The following is a 15,279-nucleotide window of genomic DNA, read 5'->3' as shown; positions in this document are numbered from 1 at the left end:
TTAGCCGACAAATAGGGCAGAAAATAAAATTATATGAAGGATGGTATTTTTTACCTGAAATGGTGGGAACTCTACTGTTTACCACAATTGCTGAATCTAATGATTTTCAAACCAAAAGAGAAAATAAAATTGGTTAATAAATAAAAGCTATACCACAGTATGTCTCCCTCACAAGAAGATAAAGATCCGCTGCCAGTTGAGCAACAGGAGTTTGTGAAAGCTAATGCTGGAGGATCAGTGACGTTCAGCTGTTCCTTTACAAATATTTCCACCAGTTTCGCTGCAACCTGGTCTTTGGGCTGTGAGAGTGAAACAAATCTTCTAGAACTCCCATCCTACAAATACAGAACGAGATCTGAGAATCGTAATCAGCAACTAATTATTGCTAACCTGACAGAGAGTGACTCCGGAACATACTGCTGCCATGTGGATATTCCCAGTGATCCGAAGAACAAAAGAACTGCAGTAAAAGTGACTTCAGTAGAGAGTCAGAAAGGTACTACCGAAATGTATATACTAGCTTTTTAGGATTTATTTATTGACTATATTTTACATTTTACATTATATTGTTATTTTACAATCACTGATGACATATAGGTATGGGACCTGTTGTCCAGAATGCTCAGGACTTGGGGGTTTTCAGTAGGGATGCACCGAATCCAGGATTCGGTTCGGGATTCGGCCAGGATTCGGGCTTTTTCAGCAAGATTCGGATTCGGCCGAATCCGAACCCTAATTTATATATGCAAATTAGGGGTGGGGAGGGAAATCGCTTGACTTTTTGTCACAAAACATGGAAGCAAACCATTTTTTCCCTTCCCACCCCTAATTTACATATGCAAATTAGGGTTCGGATTCAGTTCGGTATTCGGCCTAATCCTTCGCCAAAGATTCGGGGGTTCAGCCGAATCCAAAATAGTGGATTCGGTGCATCCCTAGTTTTCAGATAAAGGATCTTTCTTTAATTTGGATGTCTACTATGGAATAATTGAAATATTAAATCCAATAGGCTGGTTTTGCCTCCAATAAGGATCAATTATATCTTATCTTGGATCAAATACTAGGCACTTTTCTATTACAGAGAGAAAGGAAATTATTTTTAAAAACTTGGGTTATTTGGATAAAATGGAGTCTGTGGGAGATGGACTTCCAGTAATTTGGAGCTTTCTGGATAATGGGTTTATATTTGGATTTTTTAATAACTTTCATAGCATTCGTGATATTAAGGAAGGAGTTTTTAATCATGGTTTCAAAAAGCTCTTAAAACCACTAAAATTCGAATAAATGGTCCCATTGTGTGTGTGTTGTATTTACTCATGCACGAACATATAGCATTATTTTGAGAGCAGAGCTCCTTCTTCAGGTGTTAAAGATTGTAATCACACATGACCTATTTATAAATAAGAAACCTATGTGCTGGTCTTCACGTGGATTTCTTTATACGGTATTCTCCAGGTTGGTGTTGAAGTGTATATCAGATCACAGAATGCCTAAAGCAGGAACCACACCACCAAAGTTTGTTTTGAACAAATTGTGTAAAGGTTCGACATGTATAAATAAAGAAAATGGTGTGTTAGTTATTACTGTACAGATGTATATTTTTCTATGAAATGATAATTAAAATAACTTACATAGGATTATACATAAAGACTGTGGTTGAATGTTAAGAGGGGCCCAGAGTATCCAAGACGAGCTGGAAGGTAGAACCAAATATACAGTATTGAAGTATGTTTTAATTAATAGAAATATGCTGATTAAAACATTGGATAGAATGTACATTCAACACATTTATTTTTCTTTTTTTTGAACAAATGTGTTTTAAGTGTATTAGGTGTATATCAAGAACATACCTTTATTCTGCTAAAAATCATTAATACATTAGATGAACTCAGTAGGTTCATTTTGCCACAAATAGGAATTAAAGGAAAACTATACCCCCCCAAACAATGTAGGTCTCTATAAAAAGATATTGCATAAAACAGCTCATGTGTAAAACCCTGCTTCATGTAAATAAACCATTTTCATAATAACATACTTTTCTAGTAGTATGTGCCATTGGGTAATCATAAATCGAAAATTGCCATTGTAAAAAATAAGGGCCGCCCCCTGAGATCGTAAGATTCACTGTACTCACAAACATACCAACAAACCATACTTGTTAGGCCACATAAGCCAATTAACAGACAGAGTTCTGGATTTTGCTTCAACACTTATTCCTGTTACAGGATATTTATCCAGGGTCGAATTTCGAATTGAAAAAATTTATTTATCTTCTTCCTGTTACAGCATATTTGTCAAGGGTCGATTTCGAATTAAAAAAAACTTCGAATTCAAAAGGACCAACCGAAATTGAGTTGTAGTTTGTTTTTTTTTGGTCGAATAGGTCTGTTTTCGATCGAATAGGTCCATATTCGGGTGAATTAGAATCGTACGAATCAAAGGAATAGCAAATTCGGTTCTAATTTTTCCCCCAAAAAAACTTTGATTTTTCAATCTGGCTCCTCCTTAAAAACACTTGCGCTGCTGCGCCTCCATGCAGGCGCATGGGCGGTTGCGCAGTTGAGCCCGAACCTGTGTTCATTGAGACAAGCAGAGGGAAGGCGGGAGGGGGACCCTGGTGACTTCCTGGAAGGGCCTTCATGTGGCAGTCCTAGTGGGCCCCCATTACTCCAGTCCGACCCTCGGCAGATGCCATGTTTGGGCATGTTACATCTGGTACGCGGGCTTCCTATTGTTGACTGAAGAGCTAGATATGTGCACTGGAAGCCAACCTTGTGAAAGAGAACACATGTCAAAACATTTTTGTGAATGTATTTTTGCATTTATAAATCAAGGAAATGATTTATCTTGACCCTCACTTGATATAGGTGGAAACCTGCACATTTGCTTTAAGGAATGTCCACCCAAAAACTGAGTTTCGAATAAAAAGGTAGTTCTAAGCAACTTTCTAGTATACATATATTAAAAATGGTTAATAATTCCAAAGTTATTTGTAAAATTTATTTAGCTGGTTCCAACTCCTGAAACAGTGTAGCAGAAGCCAGCATATTAACAGATCTGGCATTGTTACAAGAGTCGGAACCAAAGAACAGAAATTGATAAGCAAGTACTCCTTTCAATTGCAATTCCATTTGCAAATAACTTAGAAACCATAGACAGTATTTAATTAACATAGATTAACATTTGTTCATTTAATCAATACAACAATAAAGAAGTTTTCTGCTGAACATATCTTTTCAAGCAATATATAAGTTGAAATACAGTTTTACAGTGAAATATTTTAAGTCTTTTTTTATTCTATGAGCAGCTTTAAAAATATTGTACCCTTTAATATGTATCTGTGCATGTTCCTACAATGTTCTGTTCACATGACTTGAGGCAGCTGGGAAATTGAGAATATGTCTAGCCCCATGTCAGATTTCAAAATTGAATATAAAAAAAATCTGTTTGCTCTTTTGAGAAACGGATTTCAGTGCAGAATTCTGCGGGAGCAGCACTATTAACTGATTCATTTTGTAAAAAATTTTTTTTCCCATGACAGTATCTCTTTAAGTATGTTTCGGTAAAATGCATTAACCTACAACCAAAGAGCTAATTTTGGAACTAGAAAAAAATCAAGACCACCTATGAAAAACTTAAATAAATTAATGGAATTGGTGATTTTTTATTTTTAATCCAAAGAAAGCAACGTTGTTGTGGTCTGAACCTGCCATGCAATACAGCATTCATACATAGGTGACCACATTTCCCTTGATGTCACAAATGAGGTCAAGAGACTCACAGAGTAAAGTAAACCGGATGGTGTGTTTAGAATTCACCTGAATGCAAAATAATTGTGGGACTCCGGCTGTTCTGCTGAAAAATGGAGATTTCTTTTAAATTTACATTTGCCTTATTTATGCTTTTGGTGTATCACCAGATGAAAGGTAAGAAAGGGAAACATTCAACATCAATTTTAAACTGAATTTAATGATACCATGTTTTATATGTAGCCCCTTAAATAGTCTTCAGTAATAAACAGCAGTATAAACAATAATTTGCACACATGAAGGTTCAACATTGATTGAAGGGAAAAGAGAAATGATTGCACAAACCTATAACATTGAGATACCTTGTATTAGTTAAACATTTTTGGAAATATTTTAGTATAACTCTAAAACATCGACAGGGAACTTTTGTAAGCTATGATTCATCAAGACTTTTTTTTTTTGAAACAGTGGAAAAATCAGGTATATGAAAGGCAAATGTGGATAATATAGAAAATACTTTCCATATGCTGCACATAGAATCTAAAAAAAACAAAAACAAATCAGTTTTAACCTAATATCTTAAATTGCCTGATCACAGGTGATACGCCACTTTTTTTTATTCTTTTTGAAATCCTACCACTCTTTACCTAGGGACTCTTAGGGGCACATTTACTAAGGGTCGAAGTAAATATTGGAATTCAAAACCTTTGAATTACAAAGTAATTTTTGGGTACTTCGACCATCGAATAGGCCAAATTCGACTACTATTCGAAGTGAAAATGCCTCCAACCATTCGAAAATCGAAGTACTGTCTCTTTAAAAAAACTTTGATGCCTATGGGGACCTCCTAGAACCTATAGCCAGTATTTGGCTTCGTTTTGAGAAGTCTAAGGATTTTTTTGTATGATTAAATCGTTCGATTCGAAGTATGATCGTAGTACGATCTTAAAAATCCTTTGACTTCGAATGTCGGAGTAGCCTATTCGATGGTCGAATTTTTGGGTTTTTTTCATATCGAAATTCGACCCTTGAAAAATCTGCCCCCTAAACCATGGATCAAAACTACATTAGAAATTTAACCATTTTTACCATATATTTTGTCTTCATATGAGATTCCATAGCTTTGTTGTATTACCCAACATCTCTTCTTCAGAAGGCTTACAGTCCTTTTCTATAATTAAACTAAAGAAAACAAAAGAATCCAAAAGAAAAGACTTTAAATTAAATTAAAATGCAAGAGCGAGGGTCAGTTGATATAAATATTACAATATTAAATAATATCACCTAGTAAGATAATACTGTATCTGTAATTTTAAAATGTTCTTCATAACTGATTTTTGAAAAATGTTTATTCTTATATAATATTTGAATAAGAAACAATAATTTAACCAATGACACATTGTTACAATACAGTACTTTATTTGCAAAATTGTATTGTGTCACCGCCATGAATATTTTTGGTGTTTAAAAATTAAGGTACAGTATTTAACAATCATTATTACAAAAAAGAAAACCCAAAAAAACTCTATTGCAAAATTGCACTCTATAATAAACGGTAACCAAAAGAGTATCAATTTTCAAAATCTACTTCTCTAAGGGGGTTATCAAAGACAGAATGTAACTCAATATTTTCTGGGAAAAAAAAATAATCCGCACATTTTTTCGGCTTATTAATACATTTTCCCAGAGGGAAAAAATCTGAAAACATTGTGAAAGATACTAATTTTATGAATTTTTTGGAATTTCCACCTGAAAACTTTGGATTATTGCACGAAACCCAGCGCAGATCAAAAAATCTTTGAGACTTCTCCAATTGACTTATATGCAACATCGCAGGTCTGAGATGCCGGATTTTCAGATTCTGACTTTTTCCATCCTTGAGGTATAATAAATTCCTATAAAATTTGTGTTTTTTTTAAATTTCGATTCTATACTAAAAAACTAAATTTTTTGGGGATTTTCGGCATTCAGAGTTTAGTAAATAATCCCCTTAGGGTGTACATTCATTTAAGCAATCTAAGGGGGGGGGGAATCGTGGAGGATTATTTAACCAATATTATCGGTTTTAGAGGTTTTTGAAACCACGAATAAACTCACAAACTCTAAAAGCACTATTGATATTGAATTTATTAAAAGTTCTGAATATAAAAAGTAAGGATATAACAAAGCGCTGCAAGGTGTGCTAAAAAATACGAATACCTAGTTTCAAGTTTTATGGACAATTTCTAGAGAAAAAAACCCAGAAAACCTCTAAAATTAAAAACTGAAGCGGAAGCGGTCCAATCACTTCTCCTATTAACTTCTATAGCGCCTTAATAACTTTTACTTCACAAAGTTTTGCCTTAGAGGTTTTCCTGGTTTTCACACTTGTAAATCTCGAATTTTTAGAGCTTTTTAGAAATATAGGAAAACCACATCTTTTTTCAAGATTTGTGGGGGAAAAAAACGAAATTTGATTGTTAGTAAATGGGCCTCCTAGTATCCTAAAAAAAAATAAGACTAAACACAAAAGCATTCCATGGATACACCCATGTGCCACCTGCATCAGCTTTAGATGCCCTATTCAAGGGGGTATATTTATCAAAGAGGGAAGTTAGAGATCACCACAGTCCGCCTCTCTCCATTCATTTCTATGGGATTTTTAAAGGTGTATTCATCAAAGGGTGAAACTGAAATTTCATCATTTGATAAATATGCCATTAAAAATCCCATAAAAATGAATAGAGAGAGGCGGTATTTCATACTAGTGGACTGTGGACATCTCTAACTTCACTCTTTGATAAATAACCAGAAAAATACACTGCACCATTTTTGTTGCACTTTGTGCATTAACATATCATATTACATGAGGCCATCTGAGTCCATTTTTAGGCAAAATATTTTATAGTTTATTGAAAAGCCCATGGCACTATAAAGGGGAAATGTGAAAAAATCATTTAGTTTTTCTCAACAAAATGTGTAATGTGTCAAAAGTATCAGGCAAAGTGTTTTTTTTAAAAATTATATTATTATATGATTTTTCTTTCTTGCAAGATGGCAGCCTGGTGAAGGCTAATGTGATCGAAGCAGATGTTGGAGAATCAGTGACTATGAGATGCAAGCATAAGAATGATGGGTCTTCTTACTCTGTATCATGGGGTATAGACTGTGAAACGGAAGCTAGGAATACTTTAGTAGGTCATGCATGCTATAAGAACAGACTCAAATTCTCAGAATCAAATAAAGTCATAACCATTAATAACCTGACAGAAAACGATGCTGGATTATACTGCTGTTACGTGGAAGTCGCTGGTCAAAGTACTCAGCCTGCAGATAAAACAAGGGTGCGTGTTAAAGAAAGACAACGCCAAGGAGGTATTCTTTGTTTTTCTTTCTGCTTCATAGGATTCCCAAATAAATAATTTACATCATTTACCATAGATGAAGTGGCATCTTTTACACTTGTTAGATTCTAGATTAGTAATCTCCTGGATGCCTGTGTGTTTAACATCCAGAATTTAAGATCTGAATAGCCAATGTACTGTGTATATATATATATATATATGTATATATATATATATATATATGTAAATATATTGGGATTAAACTCACTTCTATATACAGTAAGGGGCAGATTTATCAAGGGTCAAATTGAAAATTTTAATTTTTTGGGCCGAATATTGAGGCTTAATTAACCCTCGATATTCGACCCTCGAAGTAAAATCCTTCGACTTCGAATATCGAAGTCAAAGGATTTACCGCATTTCCTTTGTTCATATGATCGAAGGAAAAATCGTTCGAAACTATTAAATCCTTCGAAACGAACGATTCGAAGGATTTTAATCCATCGATCGAACGATTTTCCTTTGACCAAAAAAAGATAGGAAAGCCTATGGGGACCTTCCCCATAGGCTAACATTGATGCTCAGTAGGTTTTAGGTGGCGAAGTAGGTGGTCGAAGTTTTTTTTAAAGAGACAGTGCTTCGACTATCGAATGGTTGAATAGTCGAACGATTTTTAGTTTGAATCGTTCAAGTCGTAATCGAAGGTCGAAGTAGCCAATTCGATGGTGGAAGTAGCCAAAAAAAACTTCGAAATTCAAAGTATTTTTTATTCTTATCCTTTACTCAAGCTAAGTAAATGTGCCCCCTTAGTGTAACTCGACTAGGGAATAGTCCAAATTCGATTAGAGTTTAAAATTTTTTGACATTTTTCATGTACTGCCCCTTTAAGAATTTGGCTATGGGGGACCAACTACAATGAATTTGGAGTCGTTTGGTGGACTTTTGAAAAAAAAAATTAAAAAAATATTTTTTTTAAAATAATTTTTGGGTGAAAAAATCTAATTTGATTTGAGTATTCACCTGAATTTAAATTTTTTAATAAATTTCGATTGGTTGTTTTTATTAGTATTAGTATTTATATTGTATTAGTATTTATAAACTCCCATAAACTCTAAATTCTACCCTTGTTAAATGTGCCCCTACATGTTGTTAGAGAGTAAGGGAGGGAGTGGATTAAAATGCCTTCCCTGGGCTCTGCTCTGGTGCAGATATTTAGAGCAGATTTCTCTAGCAAAAACAAATATATAAAACTATACATACAGTATATCCGTTCATTCATTTACAGTAAATATAATTCTCAACACTTCAAAACGTTATTGTACATCCCCTTTGTGTTCAGGGTTTCTTTTAGAATACAATAGTTCTAAGCTTTATTTTCACAGGACAGATGTTAGACATACTTTATAAATTACATTTTTGGCTAATTACCTATATTAGAAAGATCTTCCATTTTGCACAACCTATTTACCCAGTTTTAGTTTTACATTAAACTGTTCCTTTAAAAAAAAACAAAAAAAAAAAAAACTGTTCCTTTAAAGACCTTCTCCTGTATTAGTCGACAAAATAAATTAAAATATAAATAATAATTTGAAAATTTTACAAATTATTAAAAATGTAAATTTGTTTTTTCAGGACATTGTGACAAATGCCAAATGAAGACTCTTGTCCTGTTAATGGAAATTCTCCGATTCAGCTCTCTAGTCATCTTAATCATTCTTGTTAGCATATTAATTAAAAAATCAGCTTAATATATTAAAAGTGTCAAGATTGATTTCTGATCTCTGTCTTATATATTTTATGCTGTATCTACAATGATCGCGGGAATCAACATTATGATCATCTGTGGAGGCTTATTTATCATCATTCTTATTTCATTGGTATTAGAGATTTTTGAAACCACAACCAAACTCACTCAGGTTCTCTAAAACCAAGAATGTCATGAAATGCAGCAACGTAACTAGAGGGGGCGGGCCCTGGCGTGGGACGCTCTCCCGGGCCCCCCTACCCCCTCCATACGCCCGGAACTAGCTGGAATAAGTGGGGCGCGAGCTGCCGGGGGGCTATGAGGGGATGCGGGCCCTGGCCCAATTGCACCCCCTTCTCCCCCGGTAGTTACGCCACTGATGAAATGTATTAAAAGATACAAATTTAAGAGGTACGAATGAAAAAAAAAAAAAGCTTAATGATGTGCTAAAAAATGCTCATCTTGTCCACGAGTTTTCACTTGATAAATAATGAGATCTTTTTCTCACTGAACTGAATCTGGCCCTTTATCTGATCCGACCGAGTCGGCAGTTTATTGGCCCATGTGTGGGGCCATTTGACGGTTGTCCCTAATCGATATCTGGCCGAAAGTCGGCCTGATGCATCAGGAAGGGTAAAAAATCCTGTCGAATCACGGGCGCATCTTTTCGTTGATGCAGTCCCGCAATCCGACTGCTCGTATGGCCTCCACTCTGATCCGATCACTGGGCCACGATCGGATCAACCTCAATGTGGGCATATTGGGAGAGATCCACTCGTTTGACGAGATTGCCTAACGAACGGATCTCCCTGTGTATGGCCACGTTTAGGGGAATCAGATTCTGCAGGATCCTACAAAATCTCATGCTGGTGCATGGTGTATGTCAAGACCAGATAAAATACGACCCACAAAATCTGCTCATAATCTGAGTAGTTAGTCCTTAAACCCTGGCTAATTAACATTAACATCATAATTCTTTGTTCTAAAGACTGAATTGCAGCTATTTGGGACTAAAAATTCTAATAATCATAATGCAAGTTAAATCACAAAATATTCTTTGATAGCATGCTTCTCTAATAAATGCTAGAAAATGCAGTAATGAGGCTCCGAGTTTCCCTTGTCCATTTATTTATCTAAATAGTTACATCAAATTTAATAGTCGTGTAAAACTGAGGGTTGCTTCAGCTGAATAGTCCTTGGTGCAGGAGAAAGTCCCCACTTAGCAAATATTGCAGCAAATTGATCAAAGGGTGAAATAAAGCTCAACACTTTGCCAAAGGTGAAATTTCGTCACTCTCTGTTTATTACTATGGTATTTTCAGGTGCATATTTATCAGAATGAAATTGAATCCACTTTTTAATAAATAAGCTTCTAAAAGCTTGATACATATGAACTGTAATTATACATTTACAATGGCTACTACAGCAAGCTTTATGTCACCCTATCCCCCTGGGTTGCAAGGCTTCGCCTTATGGCTTCTTAAAGATATAGTGACAGAATTTTAGCAATTGTACAGTGCCATTCACAGGAACCTCTAACCTTTTACAGATATGCTGCCTAGAGTTAAAACATGTTGCTAGAAAAGTATATATTGGTTTGTGTTGGGTGTTGGAACTGTGCAACATTTGCAAAATAATCGTTCCACTTTAATATTTTGATTAGATATGTGGGAATAAAATATAGTAAGTATAGAAATAGCTACACATTTGCCTTAATATTTCCAGGACCATTCTTATAATGTAATACAAGTAGGGAGCCCAATGGACATCACAAAATCTTGAATCAGGTAATTAGGAAAATTATTTTCGCCAAGTAAAAGGTCTTCAGCACAGATGTGCATTCTTAAACAGGAATAATATAATGCCGTAGGTACATATACAGATGAAGCCACTTGGATTTGTGAGTTAAATGCGTCATGACTCAGAGTTAATTGAAGAAACTGTGTTATCTTAACTCATTTAATGCATTTAACCTTTTCATTAGCATACCAAAGCACCATTGTTCACAATGGTGAATGCTTTAATTAGATGGGATGTTGTGACTCAGTTTTCTGTGTTAAATGAGATAAATGGGATATCTGTGTTTAGTTATTCTGTGTCAAACAGACAAACCAAAGTGGCTGCATCTGTAATTAAAAAAAGGAATCATTGAGATGATACCAAGCAAGATAAGCTACTTTCTTTAAAGGGGTTGTTCACCTTCAAACTAGTTGTTTTCAGATAGATTACCAGAAGTAATGACTTTTTCCAATTACTTTAATGGAAAGTAATTGAAAAAAAGTCTTTATTTCTGGGAAACAGGCTAAAAACAACTGAACTGAAAAAAGTGTTTTGAAGGTGAACAACCCCTTTAGGAGGTACAGATACAGTATAAGATAATATTATGTCAGGTACTTACCACAGCCAAATAATAAATACAGGAGACAATAACCAAAGGTCATGAACACAGAGTCCTCCAGATATCTTCTGAATTGCAAGTTTAAAACAGCAACACGGCTACAGAGCCCACGTAGAAATAACAGAGCAAAAATACTTTTAAAGAACATGTAGTTACATCTGCTTGTCAATAGATCATAGCTCATCTTGGCTGCACTACAAACCACCTGTTGCTGCAGCTTCAAAACGTTGATGGTCAGCATTTCACTGAGGTCTCATATTATGCAAGAACTATAGCCCAGCTAGAGAGGAAAGACATGAGATGAAATGGACAGTGTGGCTGGGAGGGGAAACAGGTGATCATGAAAAGAAGAAATCTCATCAAACCAACTGTACAGAAGAATGAAGCACCACGAAAAATCATTGGGACTTCTCCCATTGACTTATATGCAACCACGACAGATCTGAGATGCCGGATTTTTAGATTCAGACTTTTCCATCCTCGGGGTTTAAAAATTCATGATTTTTGAAAAGTCAGATTTCATAAAAAAATAATCACGATTTTTGCTTTTGGAGTTAAGTAAATAACCCCCTTAGGGTGTTATTTATCAAAGTCCAAATTTATCTCAATATTTTCTGCTATTAACTCCGATCAAATCTGCTCTGTTTTTTTTAAGCTTATTTATTATTACCTTTACCCTAAAATCAGATTTTCATGATTTTTCATCTGATTTTCACGATTTTTCAACTGAAAACTCAGATTTATTCTGCTTTTTTTCGAAAGTTCCGAAAACTTCGGGGTATTGCATGAAACCCATCGCACATCAAAAAGTCATTGGGACTTCTTCCATTGCCTTATATGCAACCTCGACAGGTCTGAGATGCTGGATTCTCTGATTCGGACTTTTCCATCCTCTGGGTTGAATAAATTCCAAAAAATTTGTGATTTTTTAAAAGTCTGATTTTATAAAAAAAAAACAAGAATTTTCGTGATGTTTGCATTCAGAGTTTAGTAAATAAGCCCCATAGAGAAAGTATAACACGAAGAGATGAGGTCTAAAAAGTACTGAACACAAAAATTTGCACAAAAATGTAGTGCACAACGTGTCCTGTTAAATACCGTGACATGCATGAAATGACCACATAAAAATTGTTGAAAAATAAATAATATTGCAGTTGAACGTGTTCTCTGGTTGTCGTTGAGAGCAACCAAAATACTGATGCTCTATGAGGCAACATTTTATTGTTATCATTACATTATCTTCATGACTTATCTTTCTATAACTGCCATCTCCTATTTTTCTTCCATTCTCACTTCCCAACCCCTACCTGTTTTCTTGGGTAAGTGGAAACCAGAGAGCTGCAAAACAAATAGTGAAACTTTTTGAATAACATTATGAGCAAGAACATTTTGTTTTAGTTTGCTCCTAGCTGCCCTGTGATAATTGAGTCATATAATTTTCACTTTTATATCATTTTAATTTTAGTGTGAAAGTAGAATGTTGTGTTTTGTATTTTATATTTGTATACTCTCTTATTCATTGTACTATAATTTTATAAATATGGTTATTCCTTCCAGAAAACATTGCTTCAACTATTTGCCACTAGGGGGCCGATTCACTAAATTCGAGTGAAGGATTCGAAGTAAAAAAACTTTGAATTTCGAAGTATTTTTTGGGCTACTTTGACCATCGAATGGGCTACTTCGACCTTCGACTACGACTTCGAAACGAAGGATTCGAACTAAAAATCGTTTGACTATTCGACCATTCGATAGTCGAAGTACTGTCTCTTTAAAAAAAACTTCTACCCCCTAGTTCGGCAGCTTAAAGCTACCGAAGTCAATGTTAGCCTATGGGGAAGGTCCCCATAGGCTTTCCTTAGTTTTTTTAATCGAAGGATATTCCTTCGATTTTTGGATTTAAATCCTTCGAATCATTCGATTCGAAGGATTTAATCGTTCGATCGAAGGAATAATCCTTCGATCGTACGATCGCAGAATTTGCGCTAAATCCTTCGACTTCGATATTCGAAGTCGAAGGATTTCAATTCCTAGTGGAATATCGAGGGTTAATTAACCCTCGATATTCGACCCTTAATGAATCAGCCCCTTACTGTCAGGATCTGCCGGTGATCAAACTCTGGTCACTGTGTTTTTATTCTCCTGCATTGCCCCATTGAGCCACTGGAGGATTTATATACAGCACATAGGCTCCTACCCGCCAACCACACACCTGTGGTCAGTCCTTACACAAACTTAACAAATAGCTCATATTTGTCAAGCACAAATAAACCAATATGAGTCATTTCTTGAAGTGATAATTCTCACTCTTACACCCCATGCTTTTAATAAAGGAAAAAGAAGTAGGTCGCCCAATTCACATAATGAAGTGGTAACCTTTTCCGCCAGTGTGAGGCTAATGCTAACCCTACCATTGATGCTATCTATGTGTATAGAAAAAAGAGAACTGCTCTCTCATCGAATTTATCTCACTTTGATCTCTGCGTGCATTGTACTCGCATATTTAACTTTATAGCACTATTGCTCAAAATGTGTTTCACAGTCCAAAACCTCAGGATGACAAGTCTAAAATAATATACTGACATTCTACACCCTTTTAGACATTCGCACATTTTTCTTCTGTTACATGATCTAAATAGATTACAAGGATAATGACAACGGAGAGGTGGCTCTCTAAATTAAATGAGATGGAAGCTCTGGTCCGGACTGAGAATTAAACTAGGCCCTGGCATTTCAGGTACATAGAGGCCCAAACAGCTCCCCCAGCCCACAAAATACTGACTTTCTATGGCACCTTATAGCAGCCCCTCTGATTGCCAGTCCGGGCCTGGTGTTACTTTATGTACCATGGAAAGGTAACAACATTCTCCAATATTATTATCAGTATTATGAGTGCATAAGCTTTTATGCATGTAACCGTCTGATAATATGTTGTTGATTTCTGGCAATCACTATGCTTAGATTCACAACAGCAGCTTGAGCATGTGCAGTGTGAACAGCACTCAAAAAAATAAAGCATTTCTATTAATTTTCTTTTTAAGGCTTAGTTGTCCATTAAAACCCATTTCTAAAATCAAACTACCTATAAAAGCCTGTCCCTCCTGTTAGGAATTTTGCCCAAGTCCATCCAAGTTCGAAGGTCAATAAACAGTGAACTTTTGCCTAATTGGGTAATGCCATTTGGACACTGAAGTGGCGTCATTTGCACATATAAATAATTTAGTTCAGTTGCGGTTCATCGGAGTTAAACTGTGGCCAAGTACATGTGTTTTAACGCATTGGTACAATTGGCCACTGGTGAATGCAACAATACTAGATTTATAGGGAAGATGCAGCATTGTGGGTAAAAAATATGGAGATTCCATACAAAATTACAATTTGCTCTGAAATATTCTGGGTGAGTTGACATTTCTGTTGCTCGTGTATTTGCCCACAAGCCCCTACAAATTTCTACAGTTTTCAAACTTTGAGCAGCACCAGCTTTTTTCCAACATCAGCATCCTGGTTTGTCATCACCAGTGAGTTACGAAATCACCTTGAAGCCTGCATATTTTTTGGTGCATATCCAGCGCAATGTCTTTAGTAACAAGGTACATGATGTACATATGATCCTACTCCCTGCATTGTTTTAAATGCATTAAACGTGCACAATTGTTTTCACAATTTCCTTTTGATAAAATATTTTAGTAAAAACATAACTGGTGCTGACCCCTGTTCCTGCATGCAAATATGTTTCTTACAGATACATGCACACCGCGGCTGCTGCATCACACTCGTGTAAGCACACAGGTGGGGAGGGTGGACTGCACGAGCATAGCCCCTTCAAATATTCCTGCAACCCACAGTTGAAGTCAAAACCTAGCCTCAACTGCACATGCTCCTCTTTTATCCTGGCACAAGTAGAAGCTCTTAGATGAGAAAAAAAATGTAGTTAAATATTGTTGGTAGCCACCCAAGTGATGGTGTTTTTGTTTCCTGGCACAAGGGGGCGTAGAAAAAAATGAATTACTCACATGAACACACCTGAGCTGTGCTGTGTAGAATTCACAAGGAAATAAACACTTC

General features: G+C 35.7%; 1 protein-coding gene across 1 annotated transcript; it reads left to right on the top strand.

Annotated features, from left to right (window-relative positions):
- LOC121397631 (carcinoembryonic antigen-related cell adhesion molecule 1-like) lies at positions 1-8,820 on the top strand. The gene is made up of 3 exons (XM_041574685.1): positions 1-496; positions 6,783-7,103; positions 8,705-8,820. The coding sequence occupies exons 1-3, from the start codon at positions 160-162 to the stop codon at positions 8,818-8,820; spliced, it is 774 nt and encodes a 257-aa protein (XP_041430619.1). The 5' UTR covers positions 1-159.
- Positions 8,821-15,279: the final 6,459 nt, after the last annotated feature.

This window comes from Xenopus laevis, chromosome 8S (assembly GCF_017654675.1).
Source record: "Xenopus laevis strain J_2021 chromosome 8S, Xenopus_laevis_v10.1, whole genome shotgun sequence".
NCBI classification, from domain to species: Eukaryota; Metazoa; Chordata; class Amphibia; order Anura; family Pipidae; genus Xenopus; species Xenopus laevis.
Note: the sequence above shows the minus strand (reverse complement) of the source record. Positions and strands in the feature narration are given on the sequence as shown.

What these genes read in the sequence shown, in the direction of transcription:
- LOC121397631 (XM_041574685.1), top strand. Translation starts at nt 160, where the DNA reads ATGTCTCCCTCACAAGAAGATAAAGATCCGCTGCCAGTTGAGCAACAG. An exon ending in TTCAGTAGAGAGTCAGAAAG is followed by an intron (nt 497 to 6,782) that starts GTACTACCGAAA and finishes CTTTCTTGCAAG; the next exon opens with ATGGCAGCCTGGTGAAGGCT. An exon ending in AGAAAGACAACGCCAAGGAG is followed by an intron (nt 7,104 to 8,704) that starts GTATTCTTTGTT and finishes TTGTTTTTTCAG; the next exon opens with GACATTGTGACAAATGCCAA.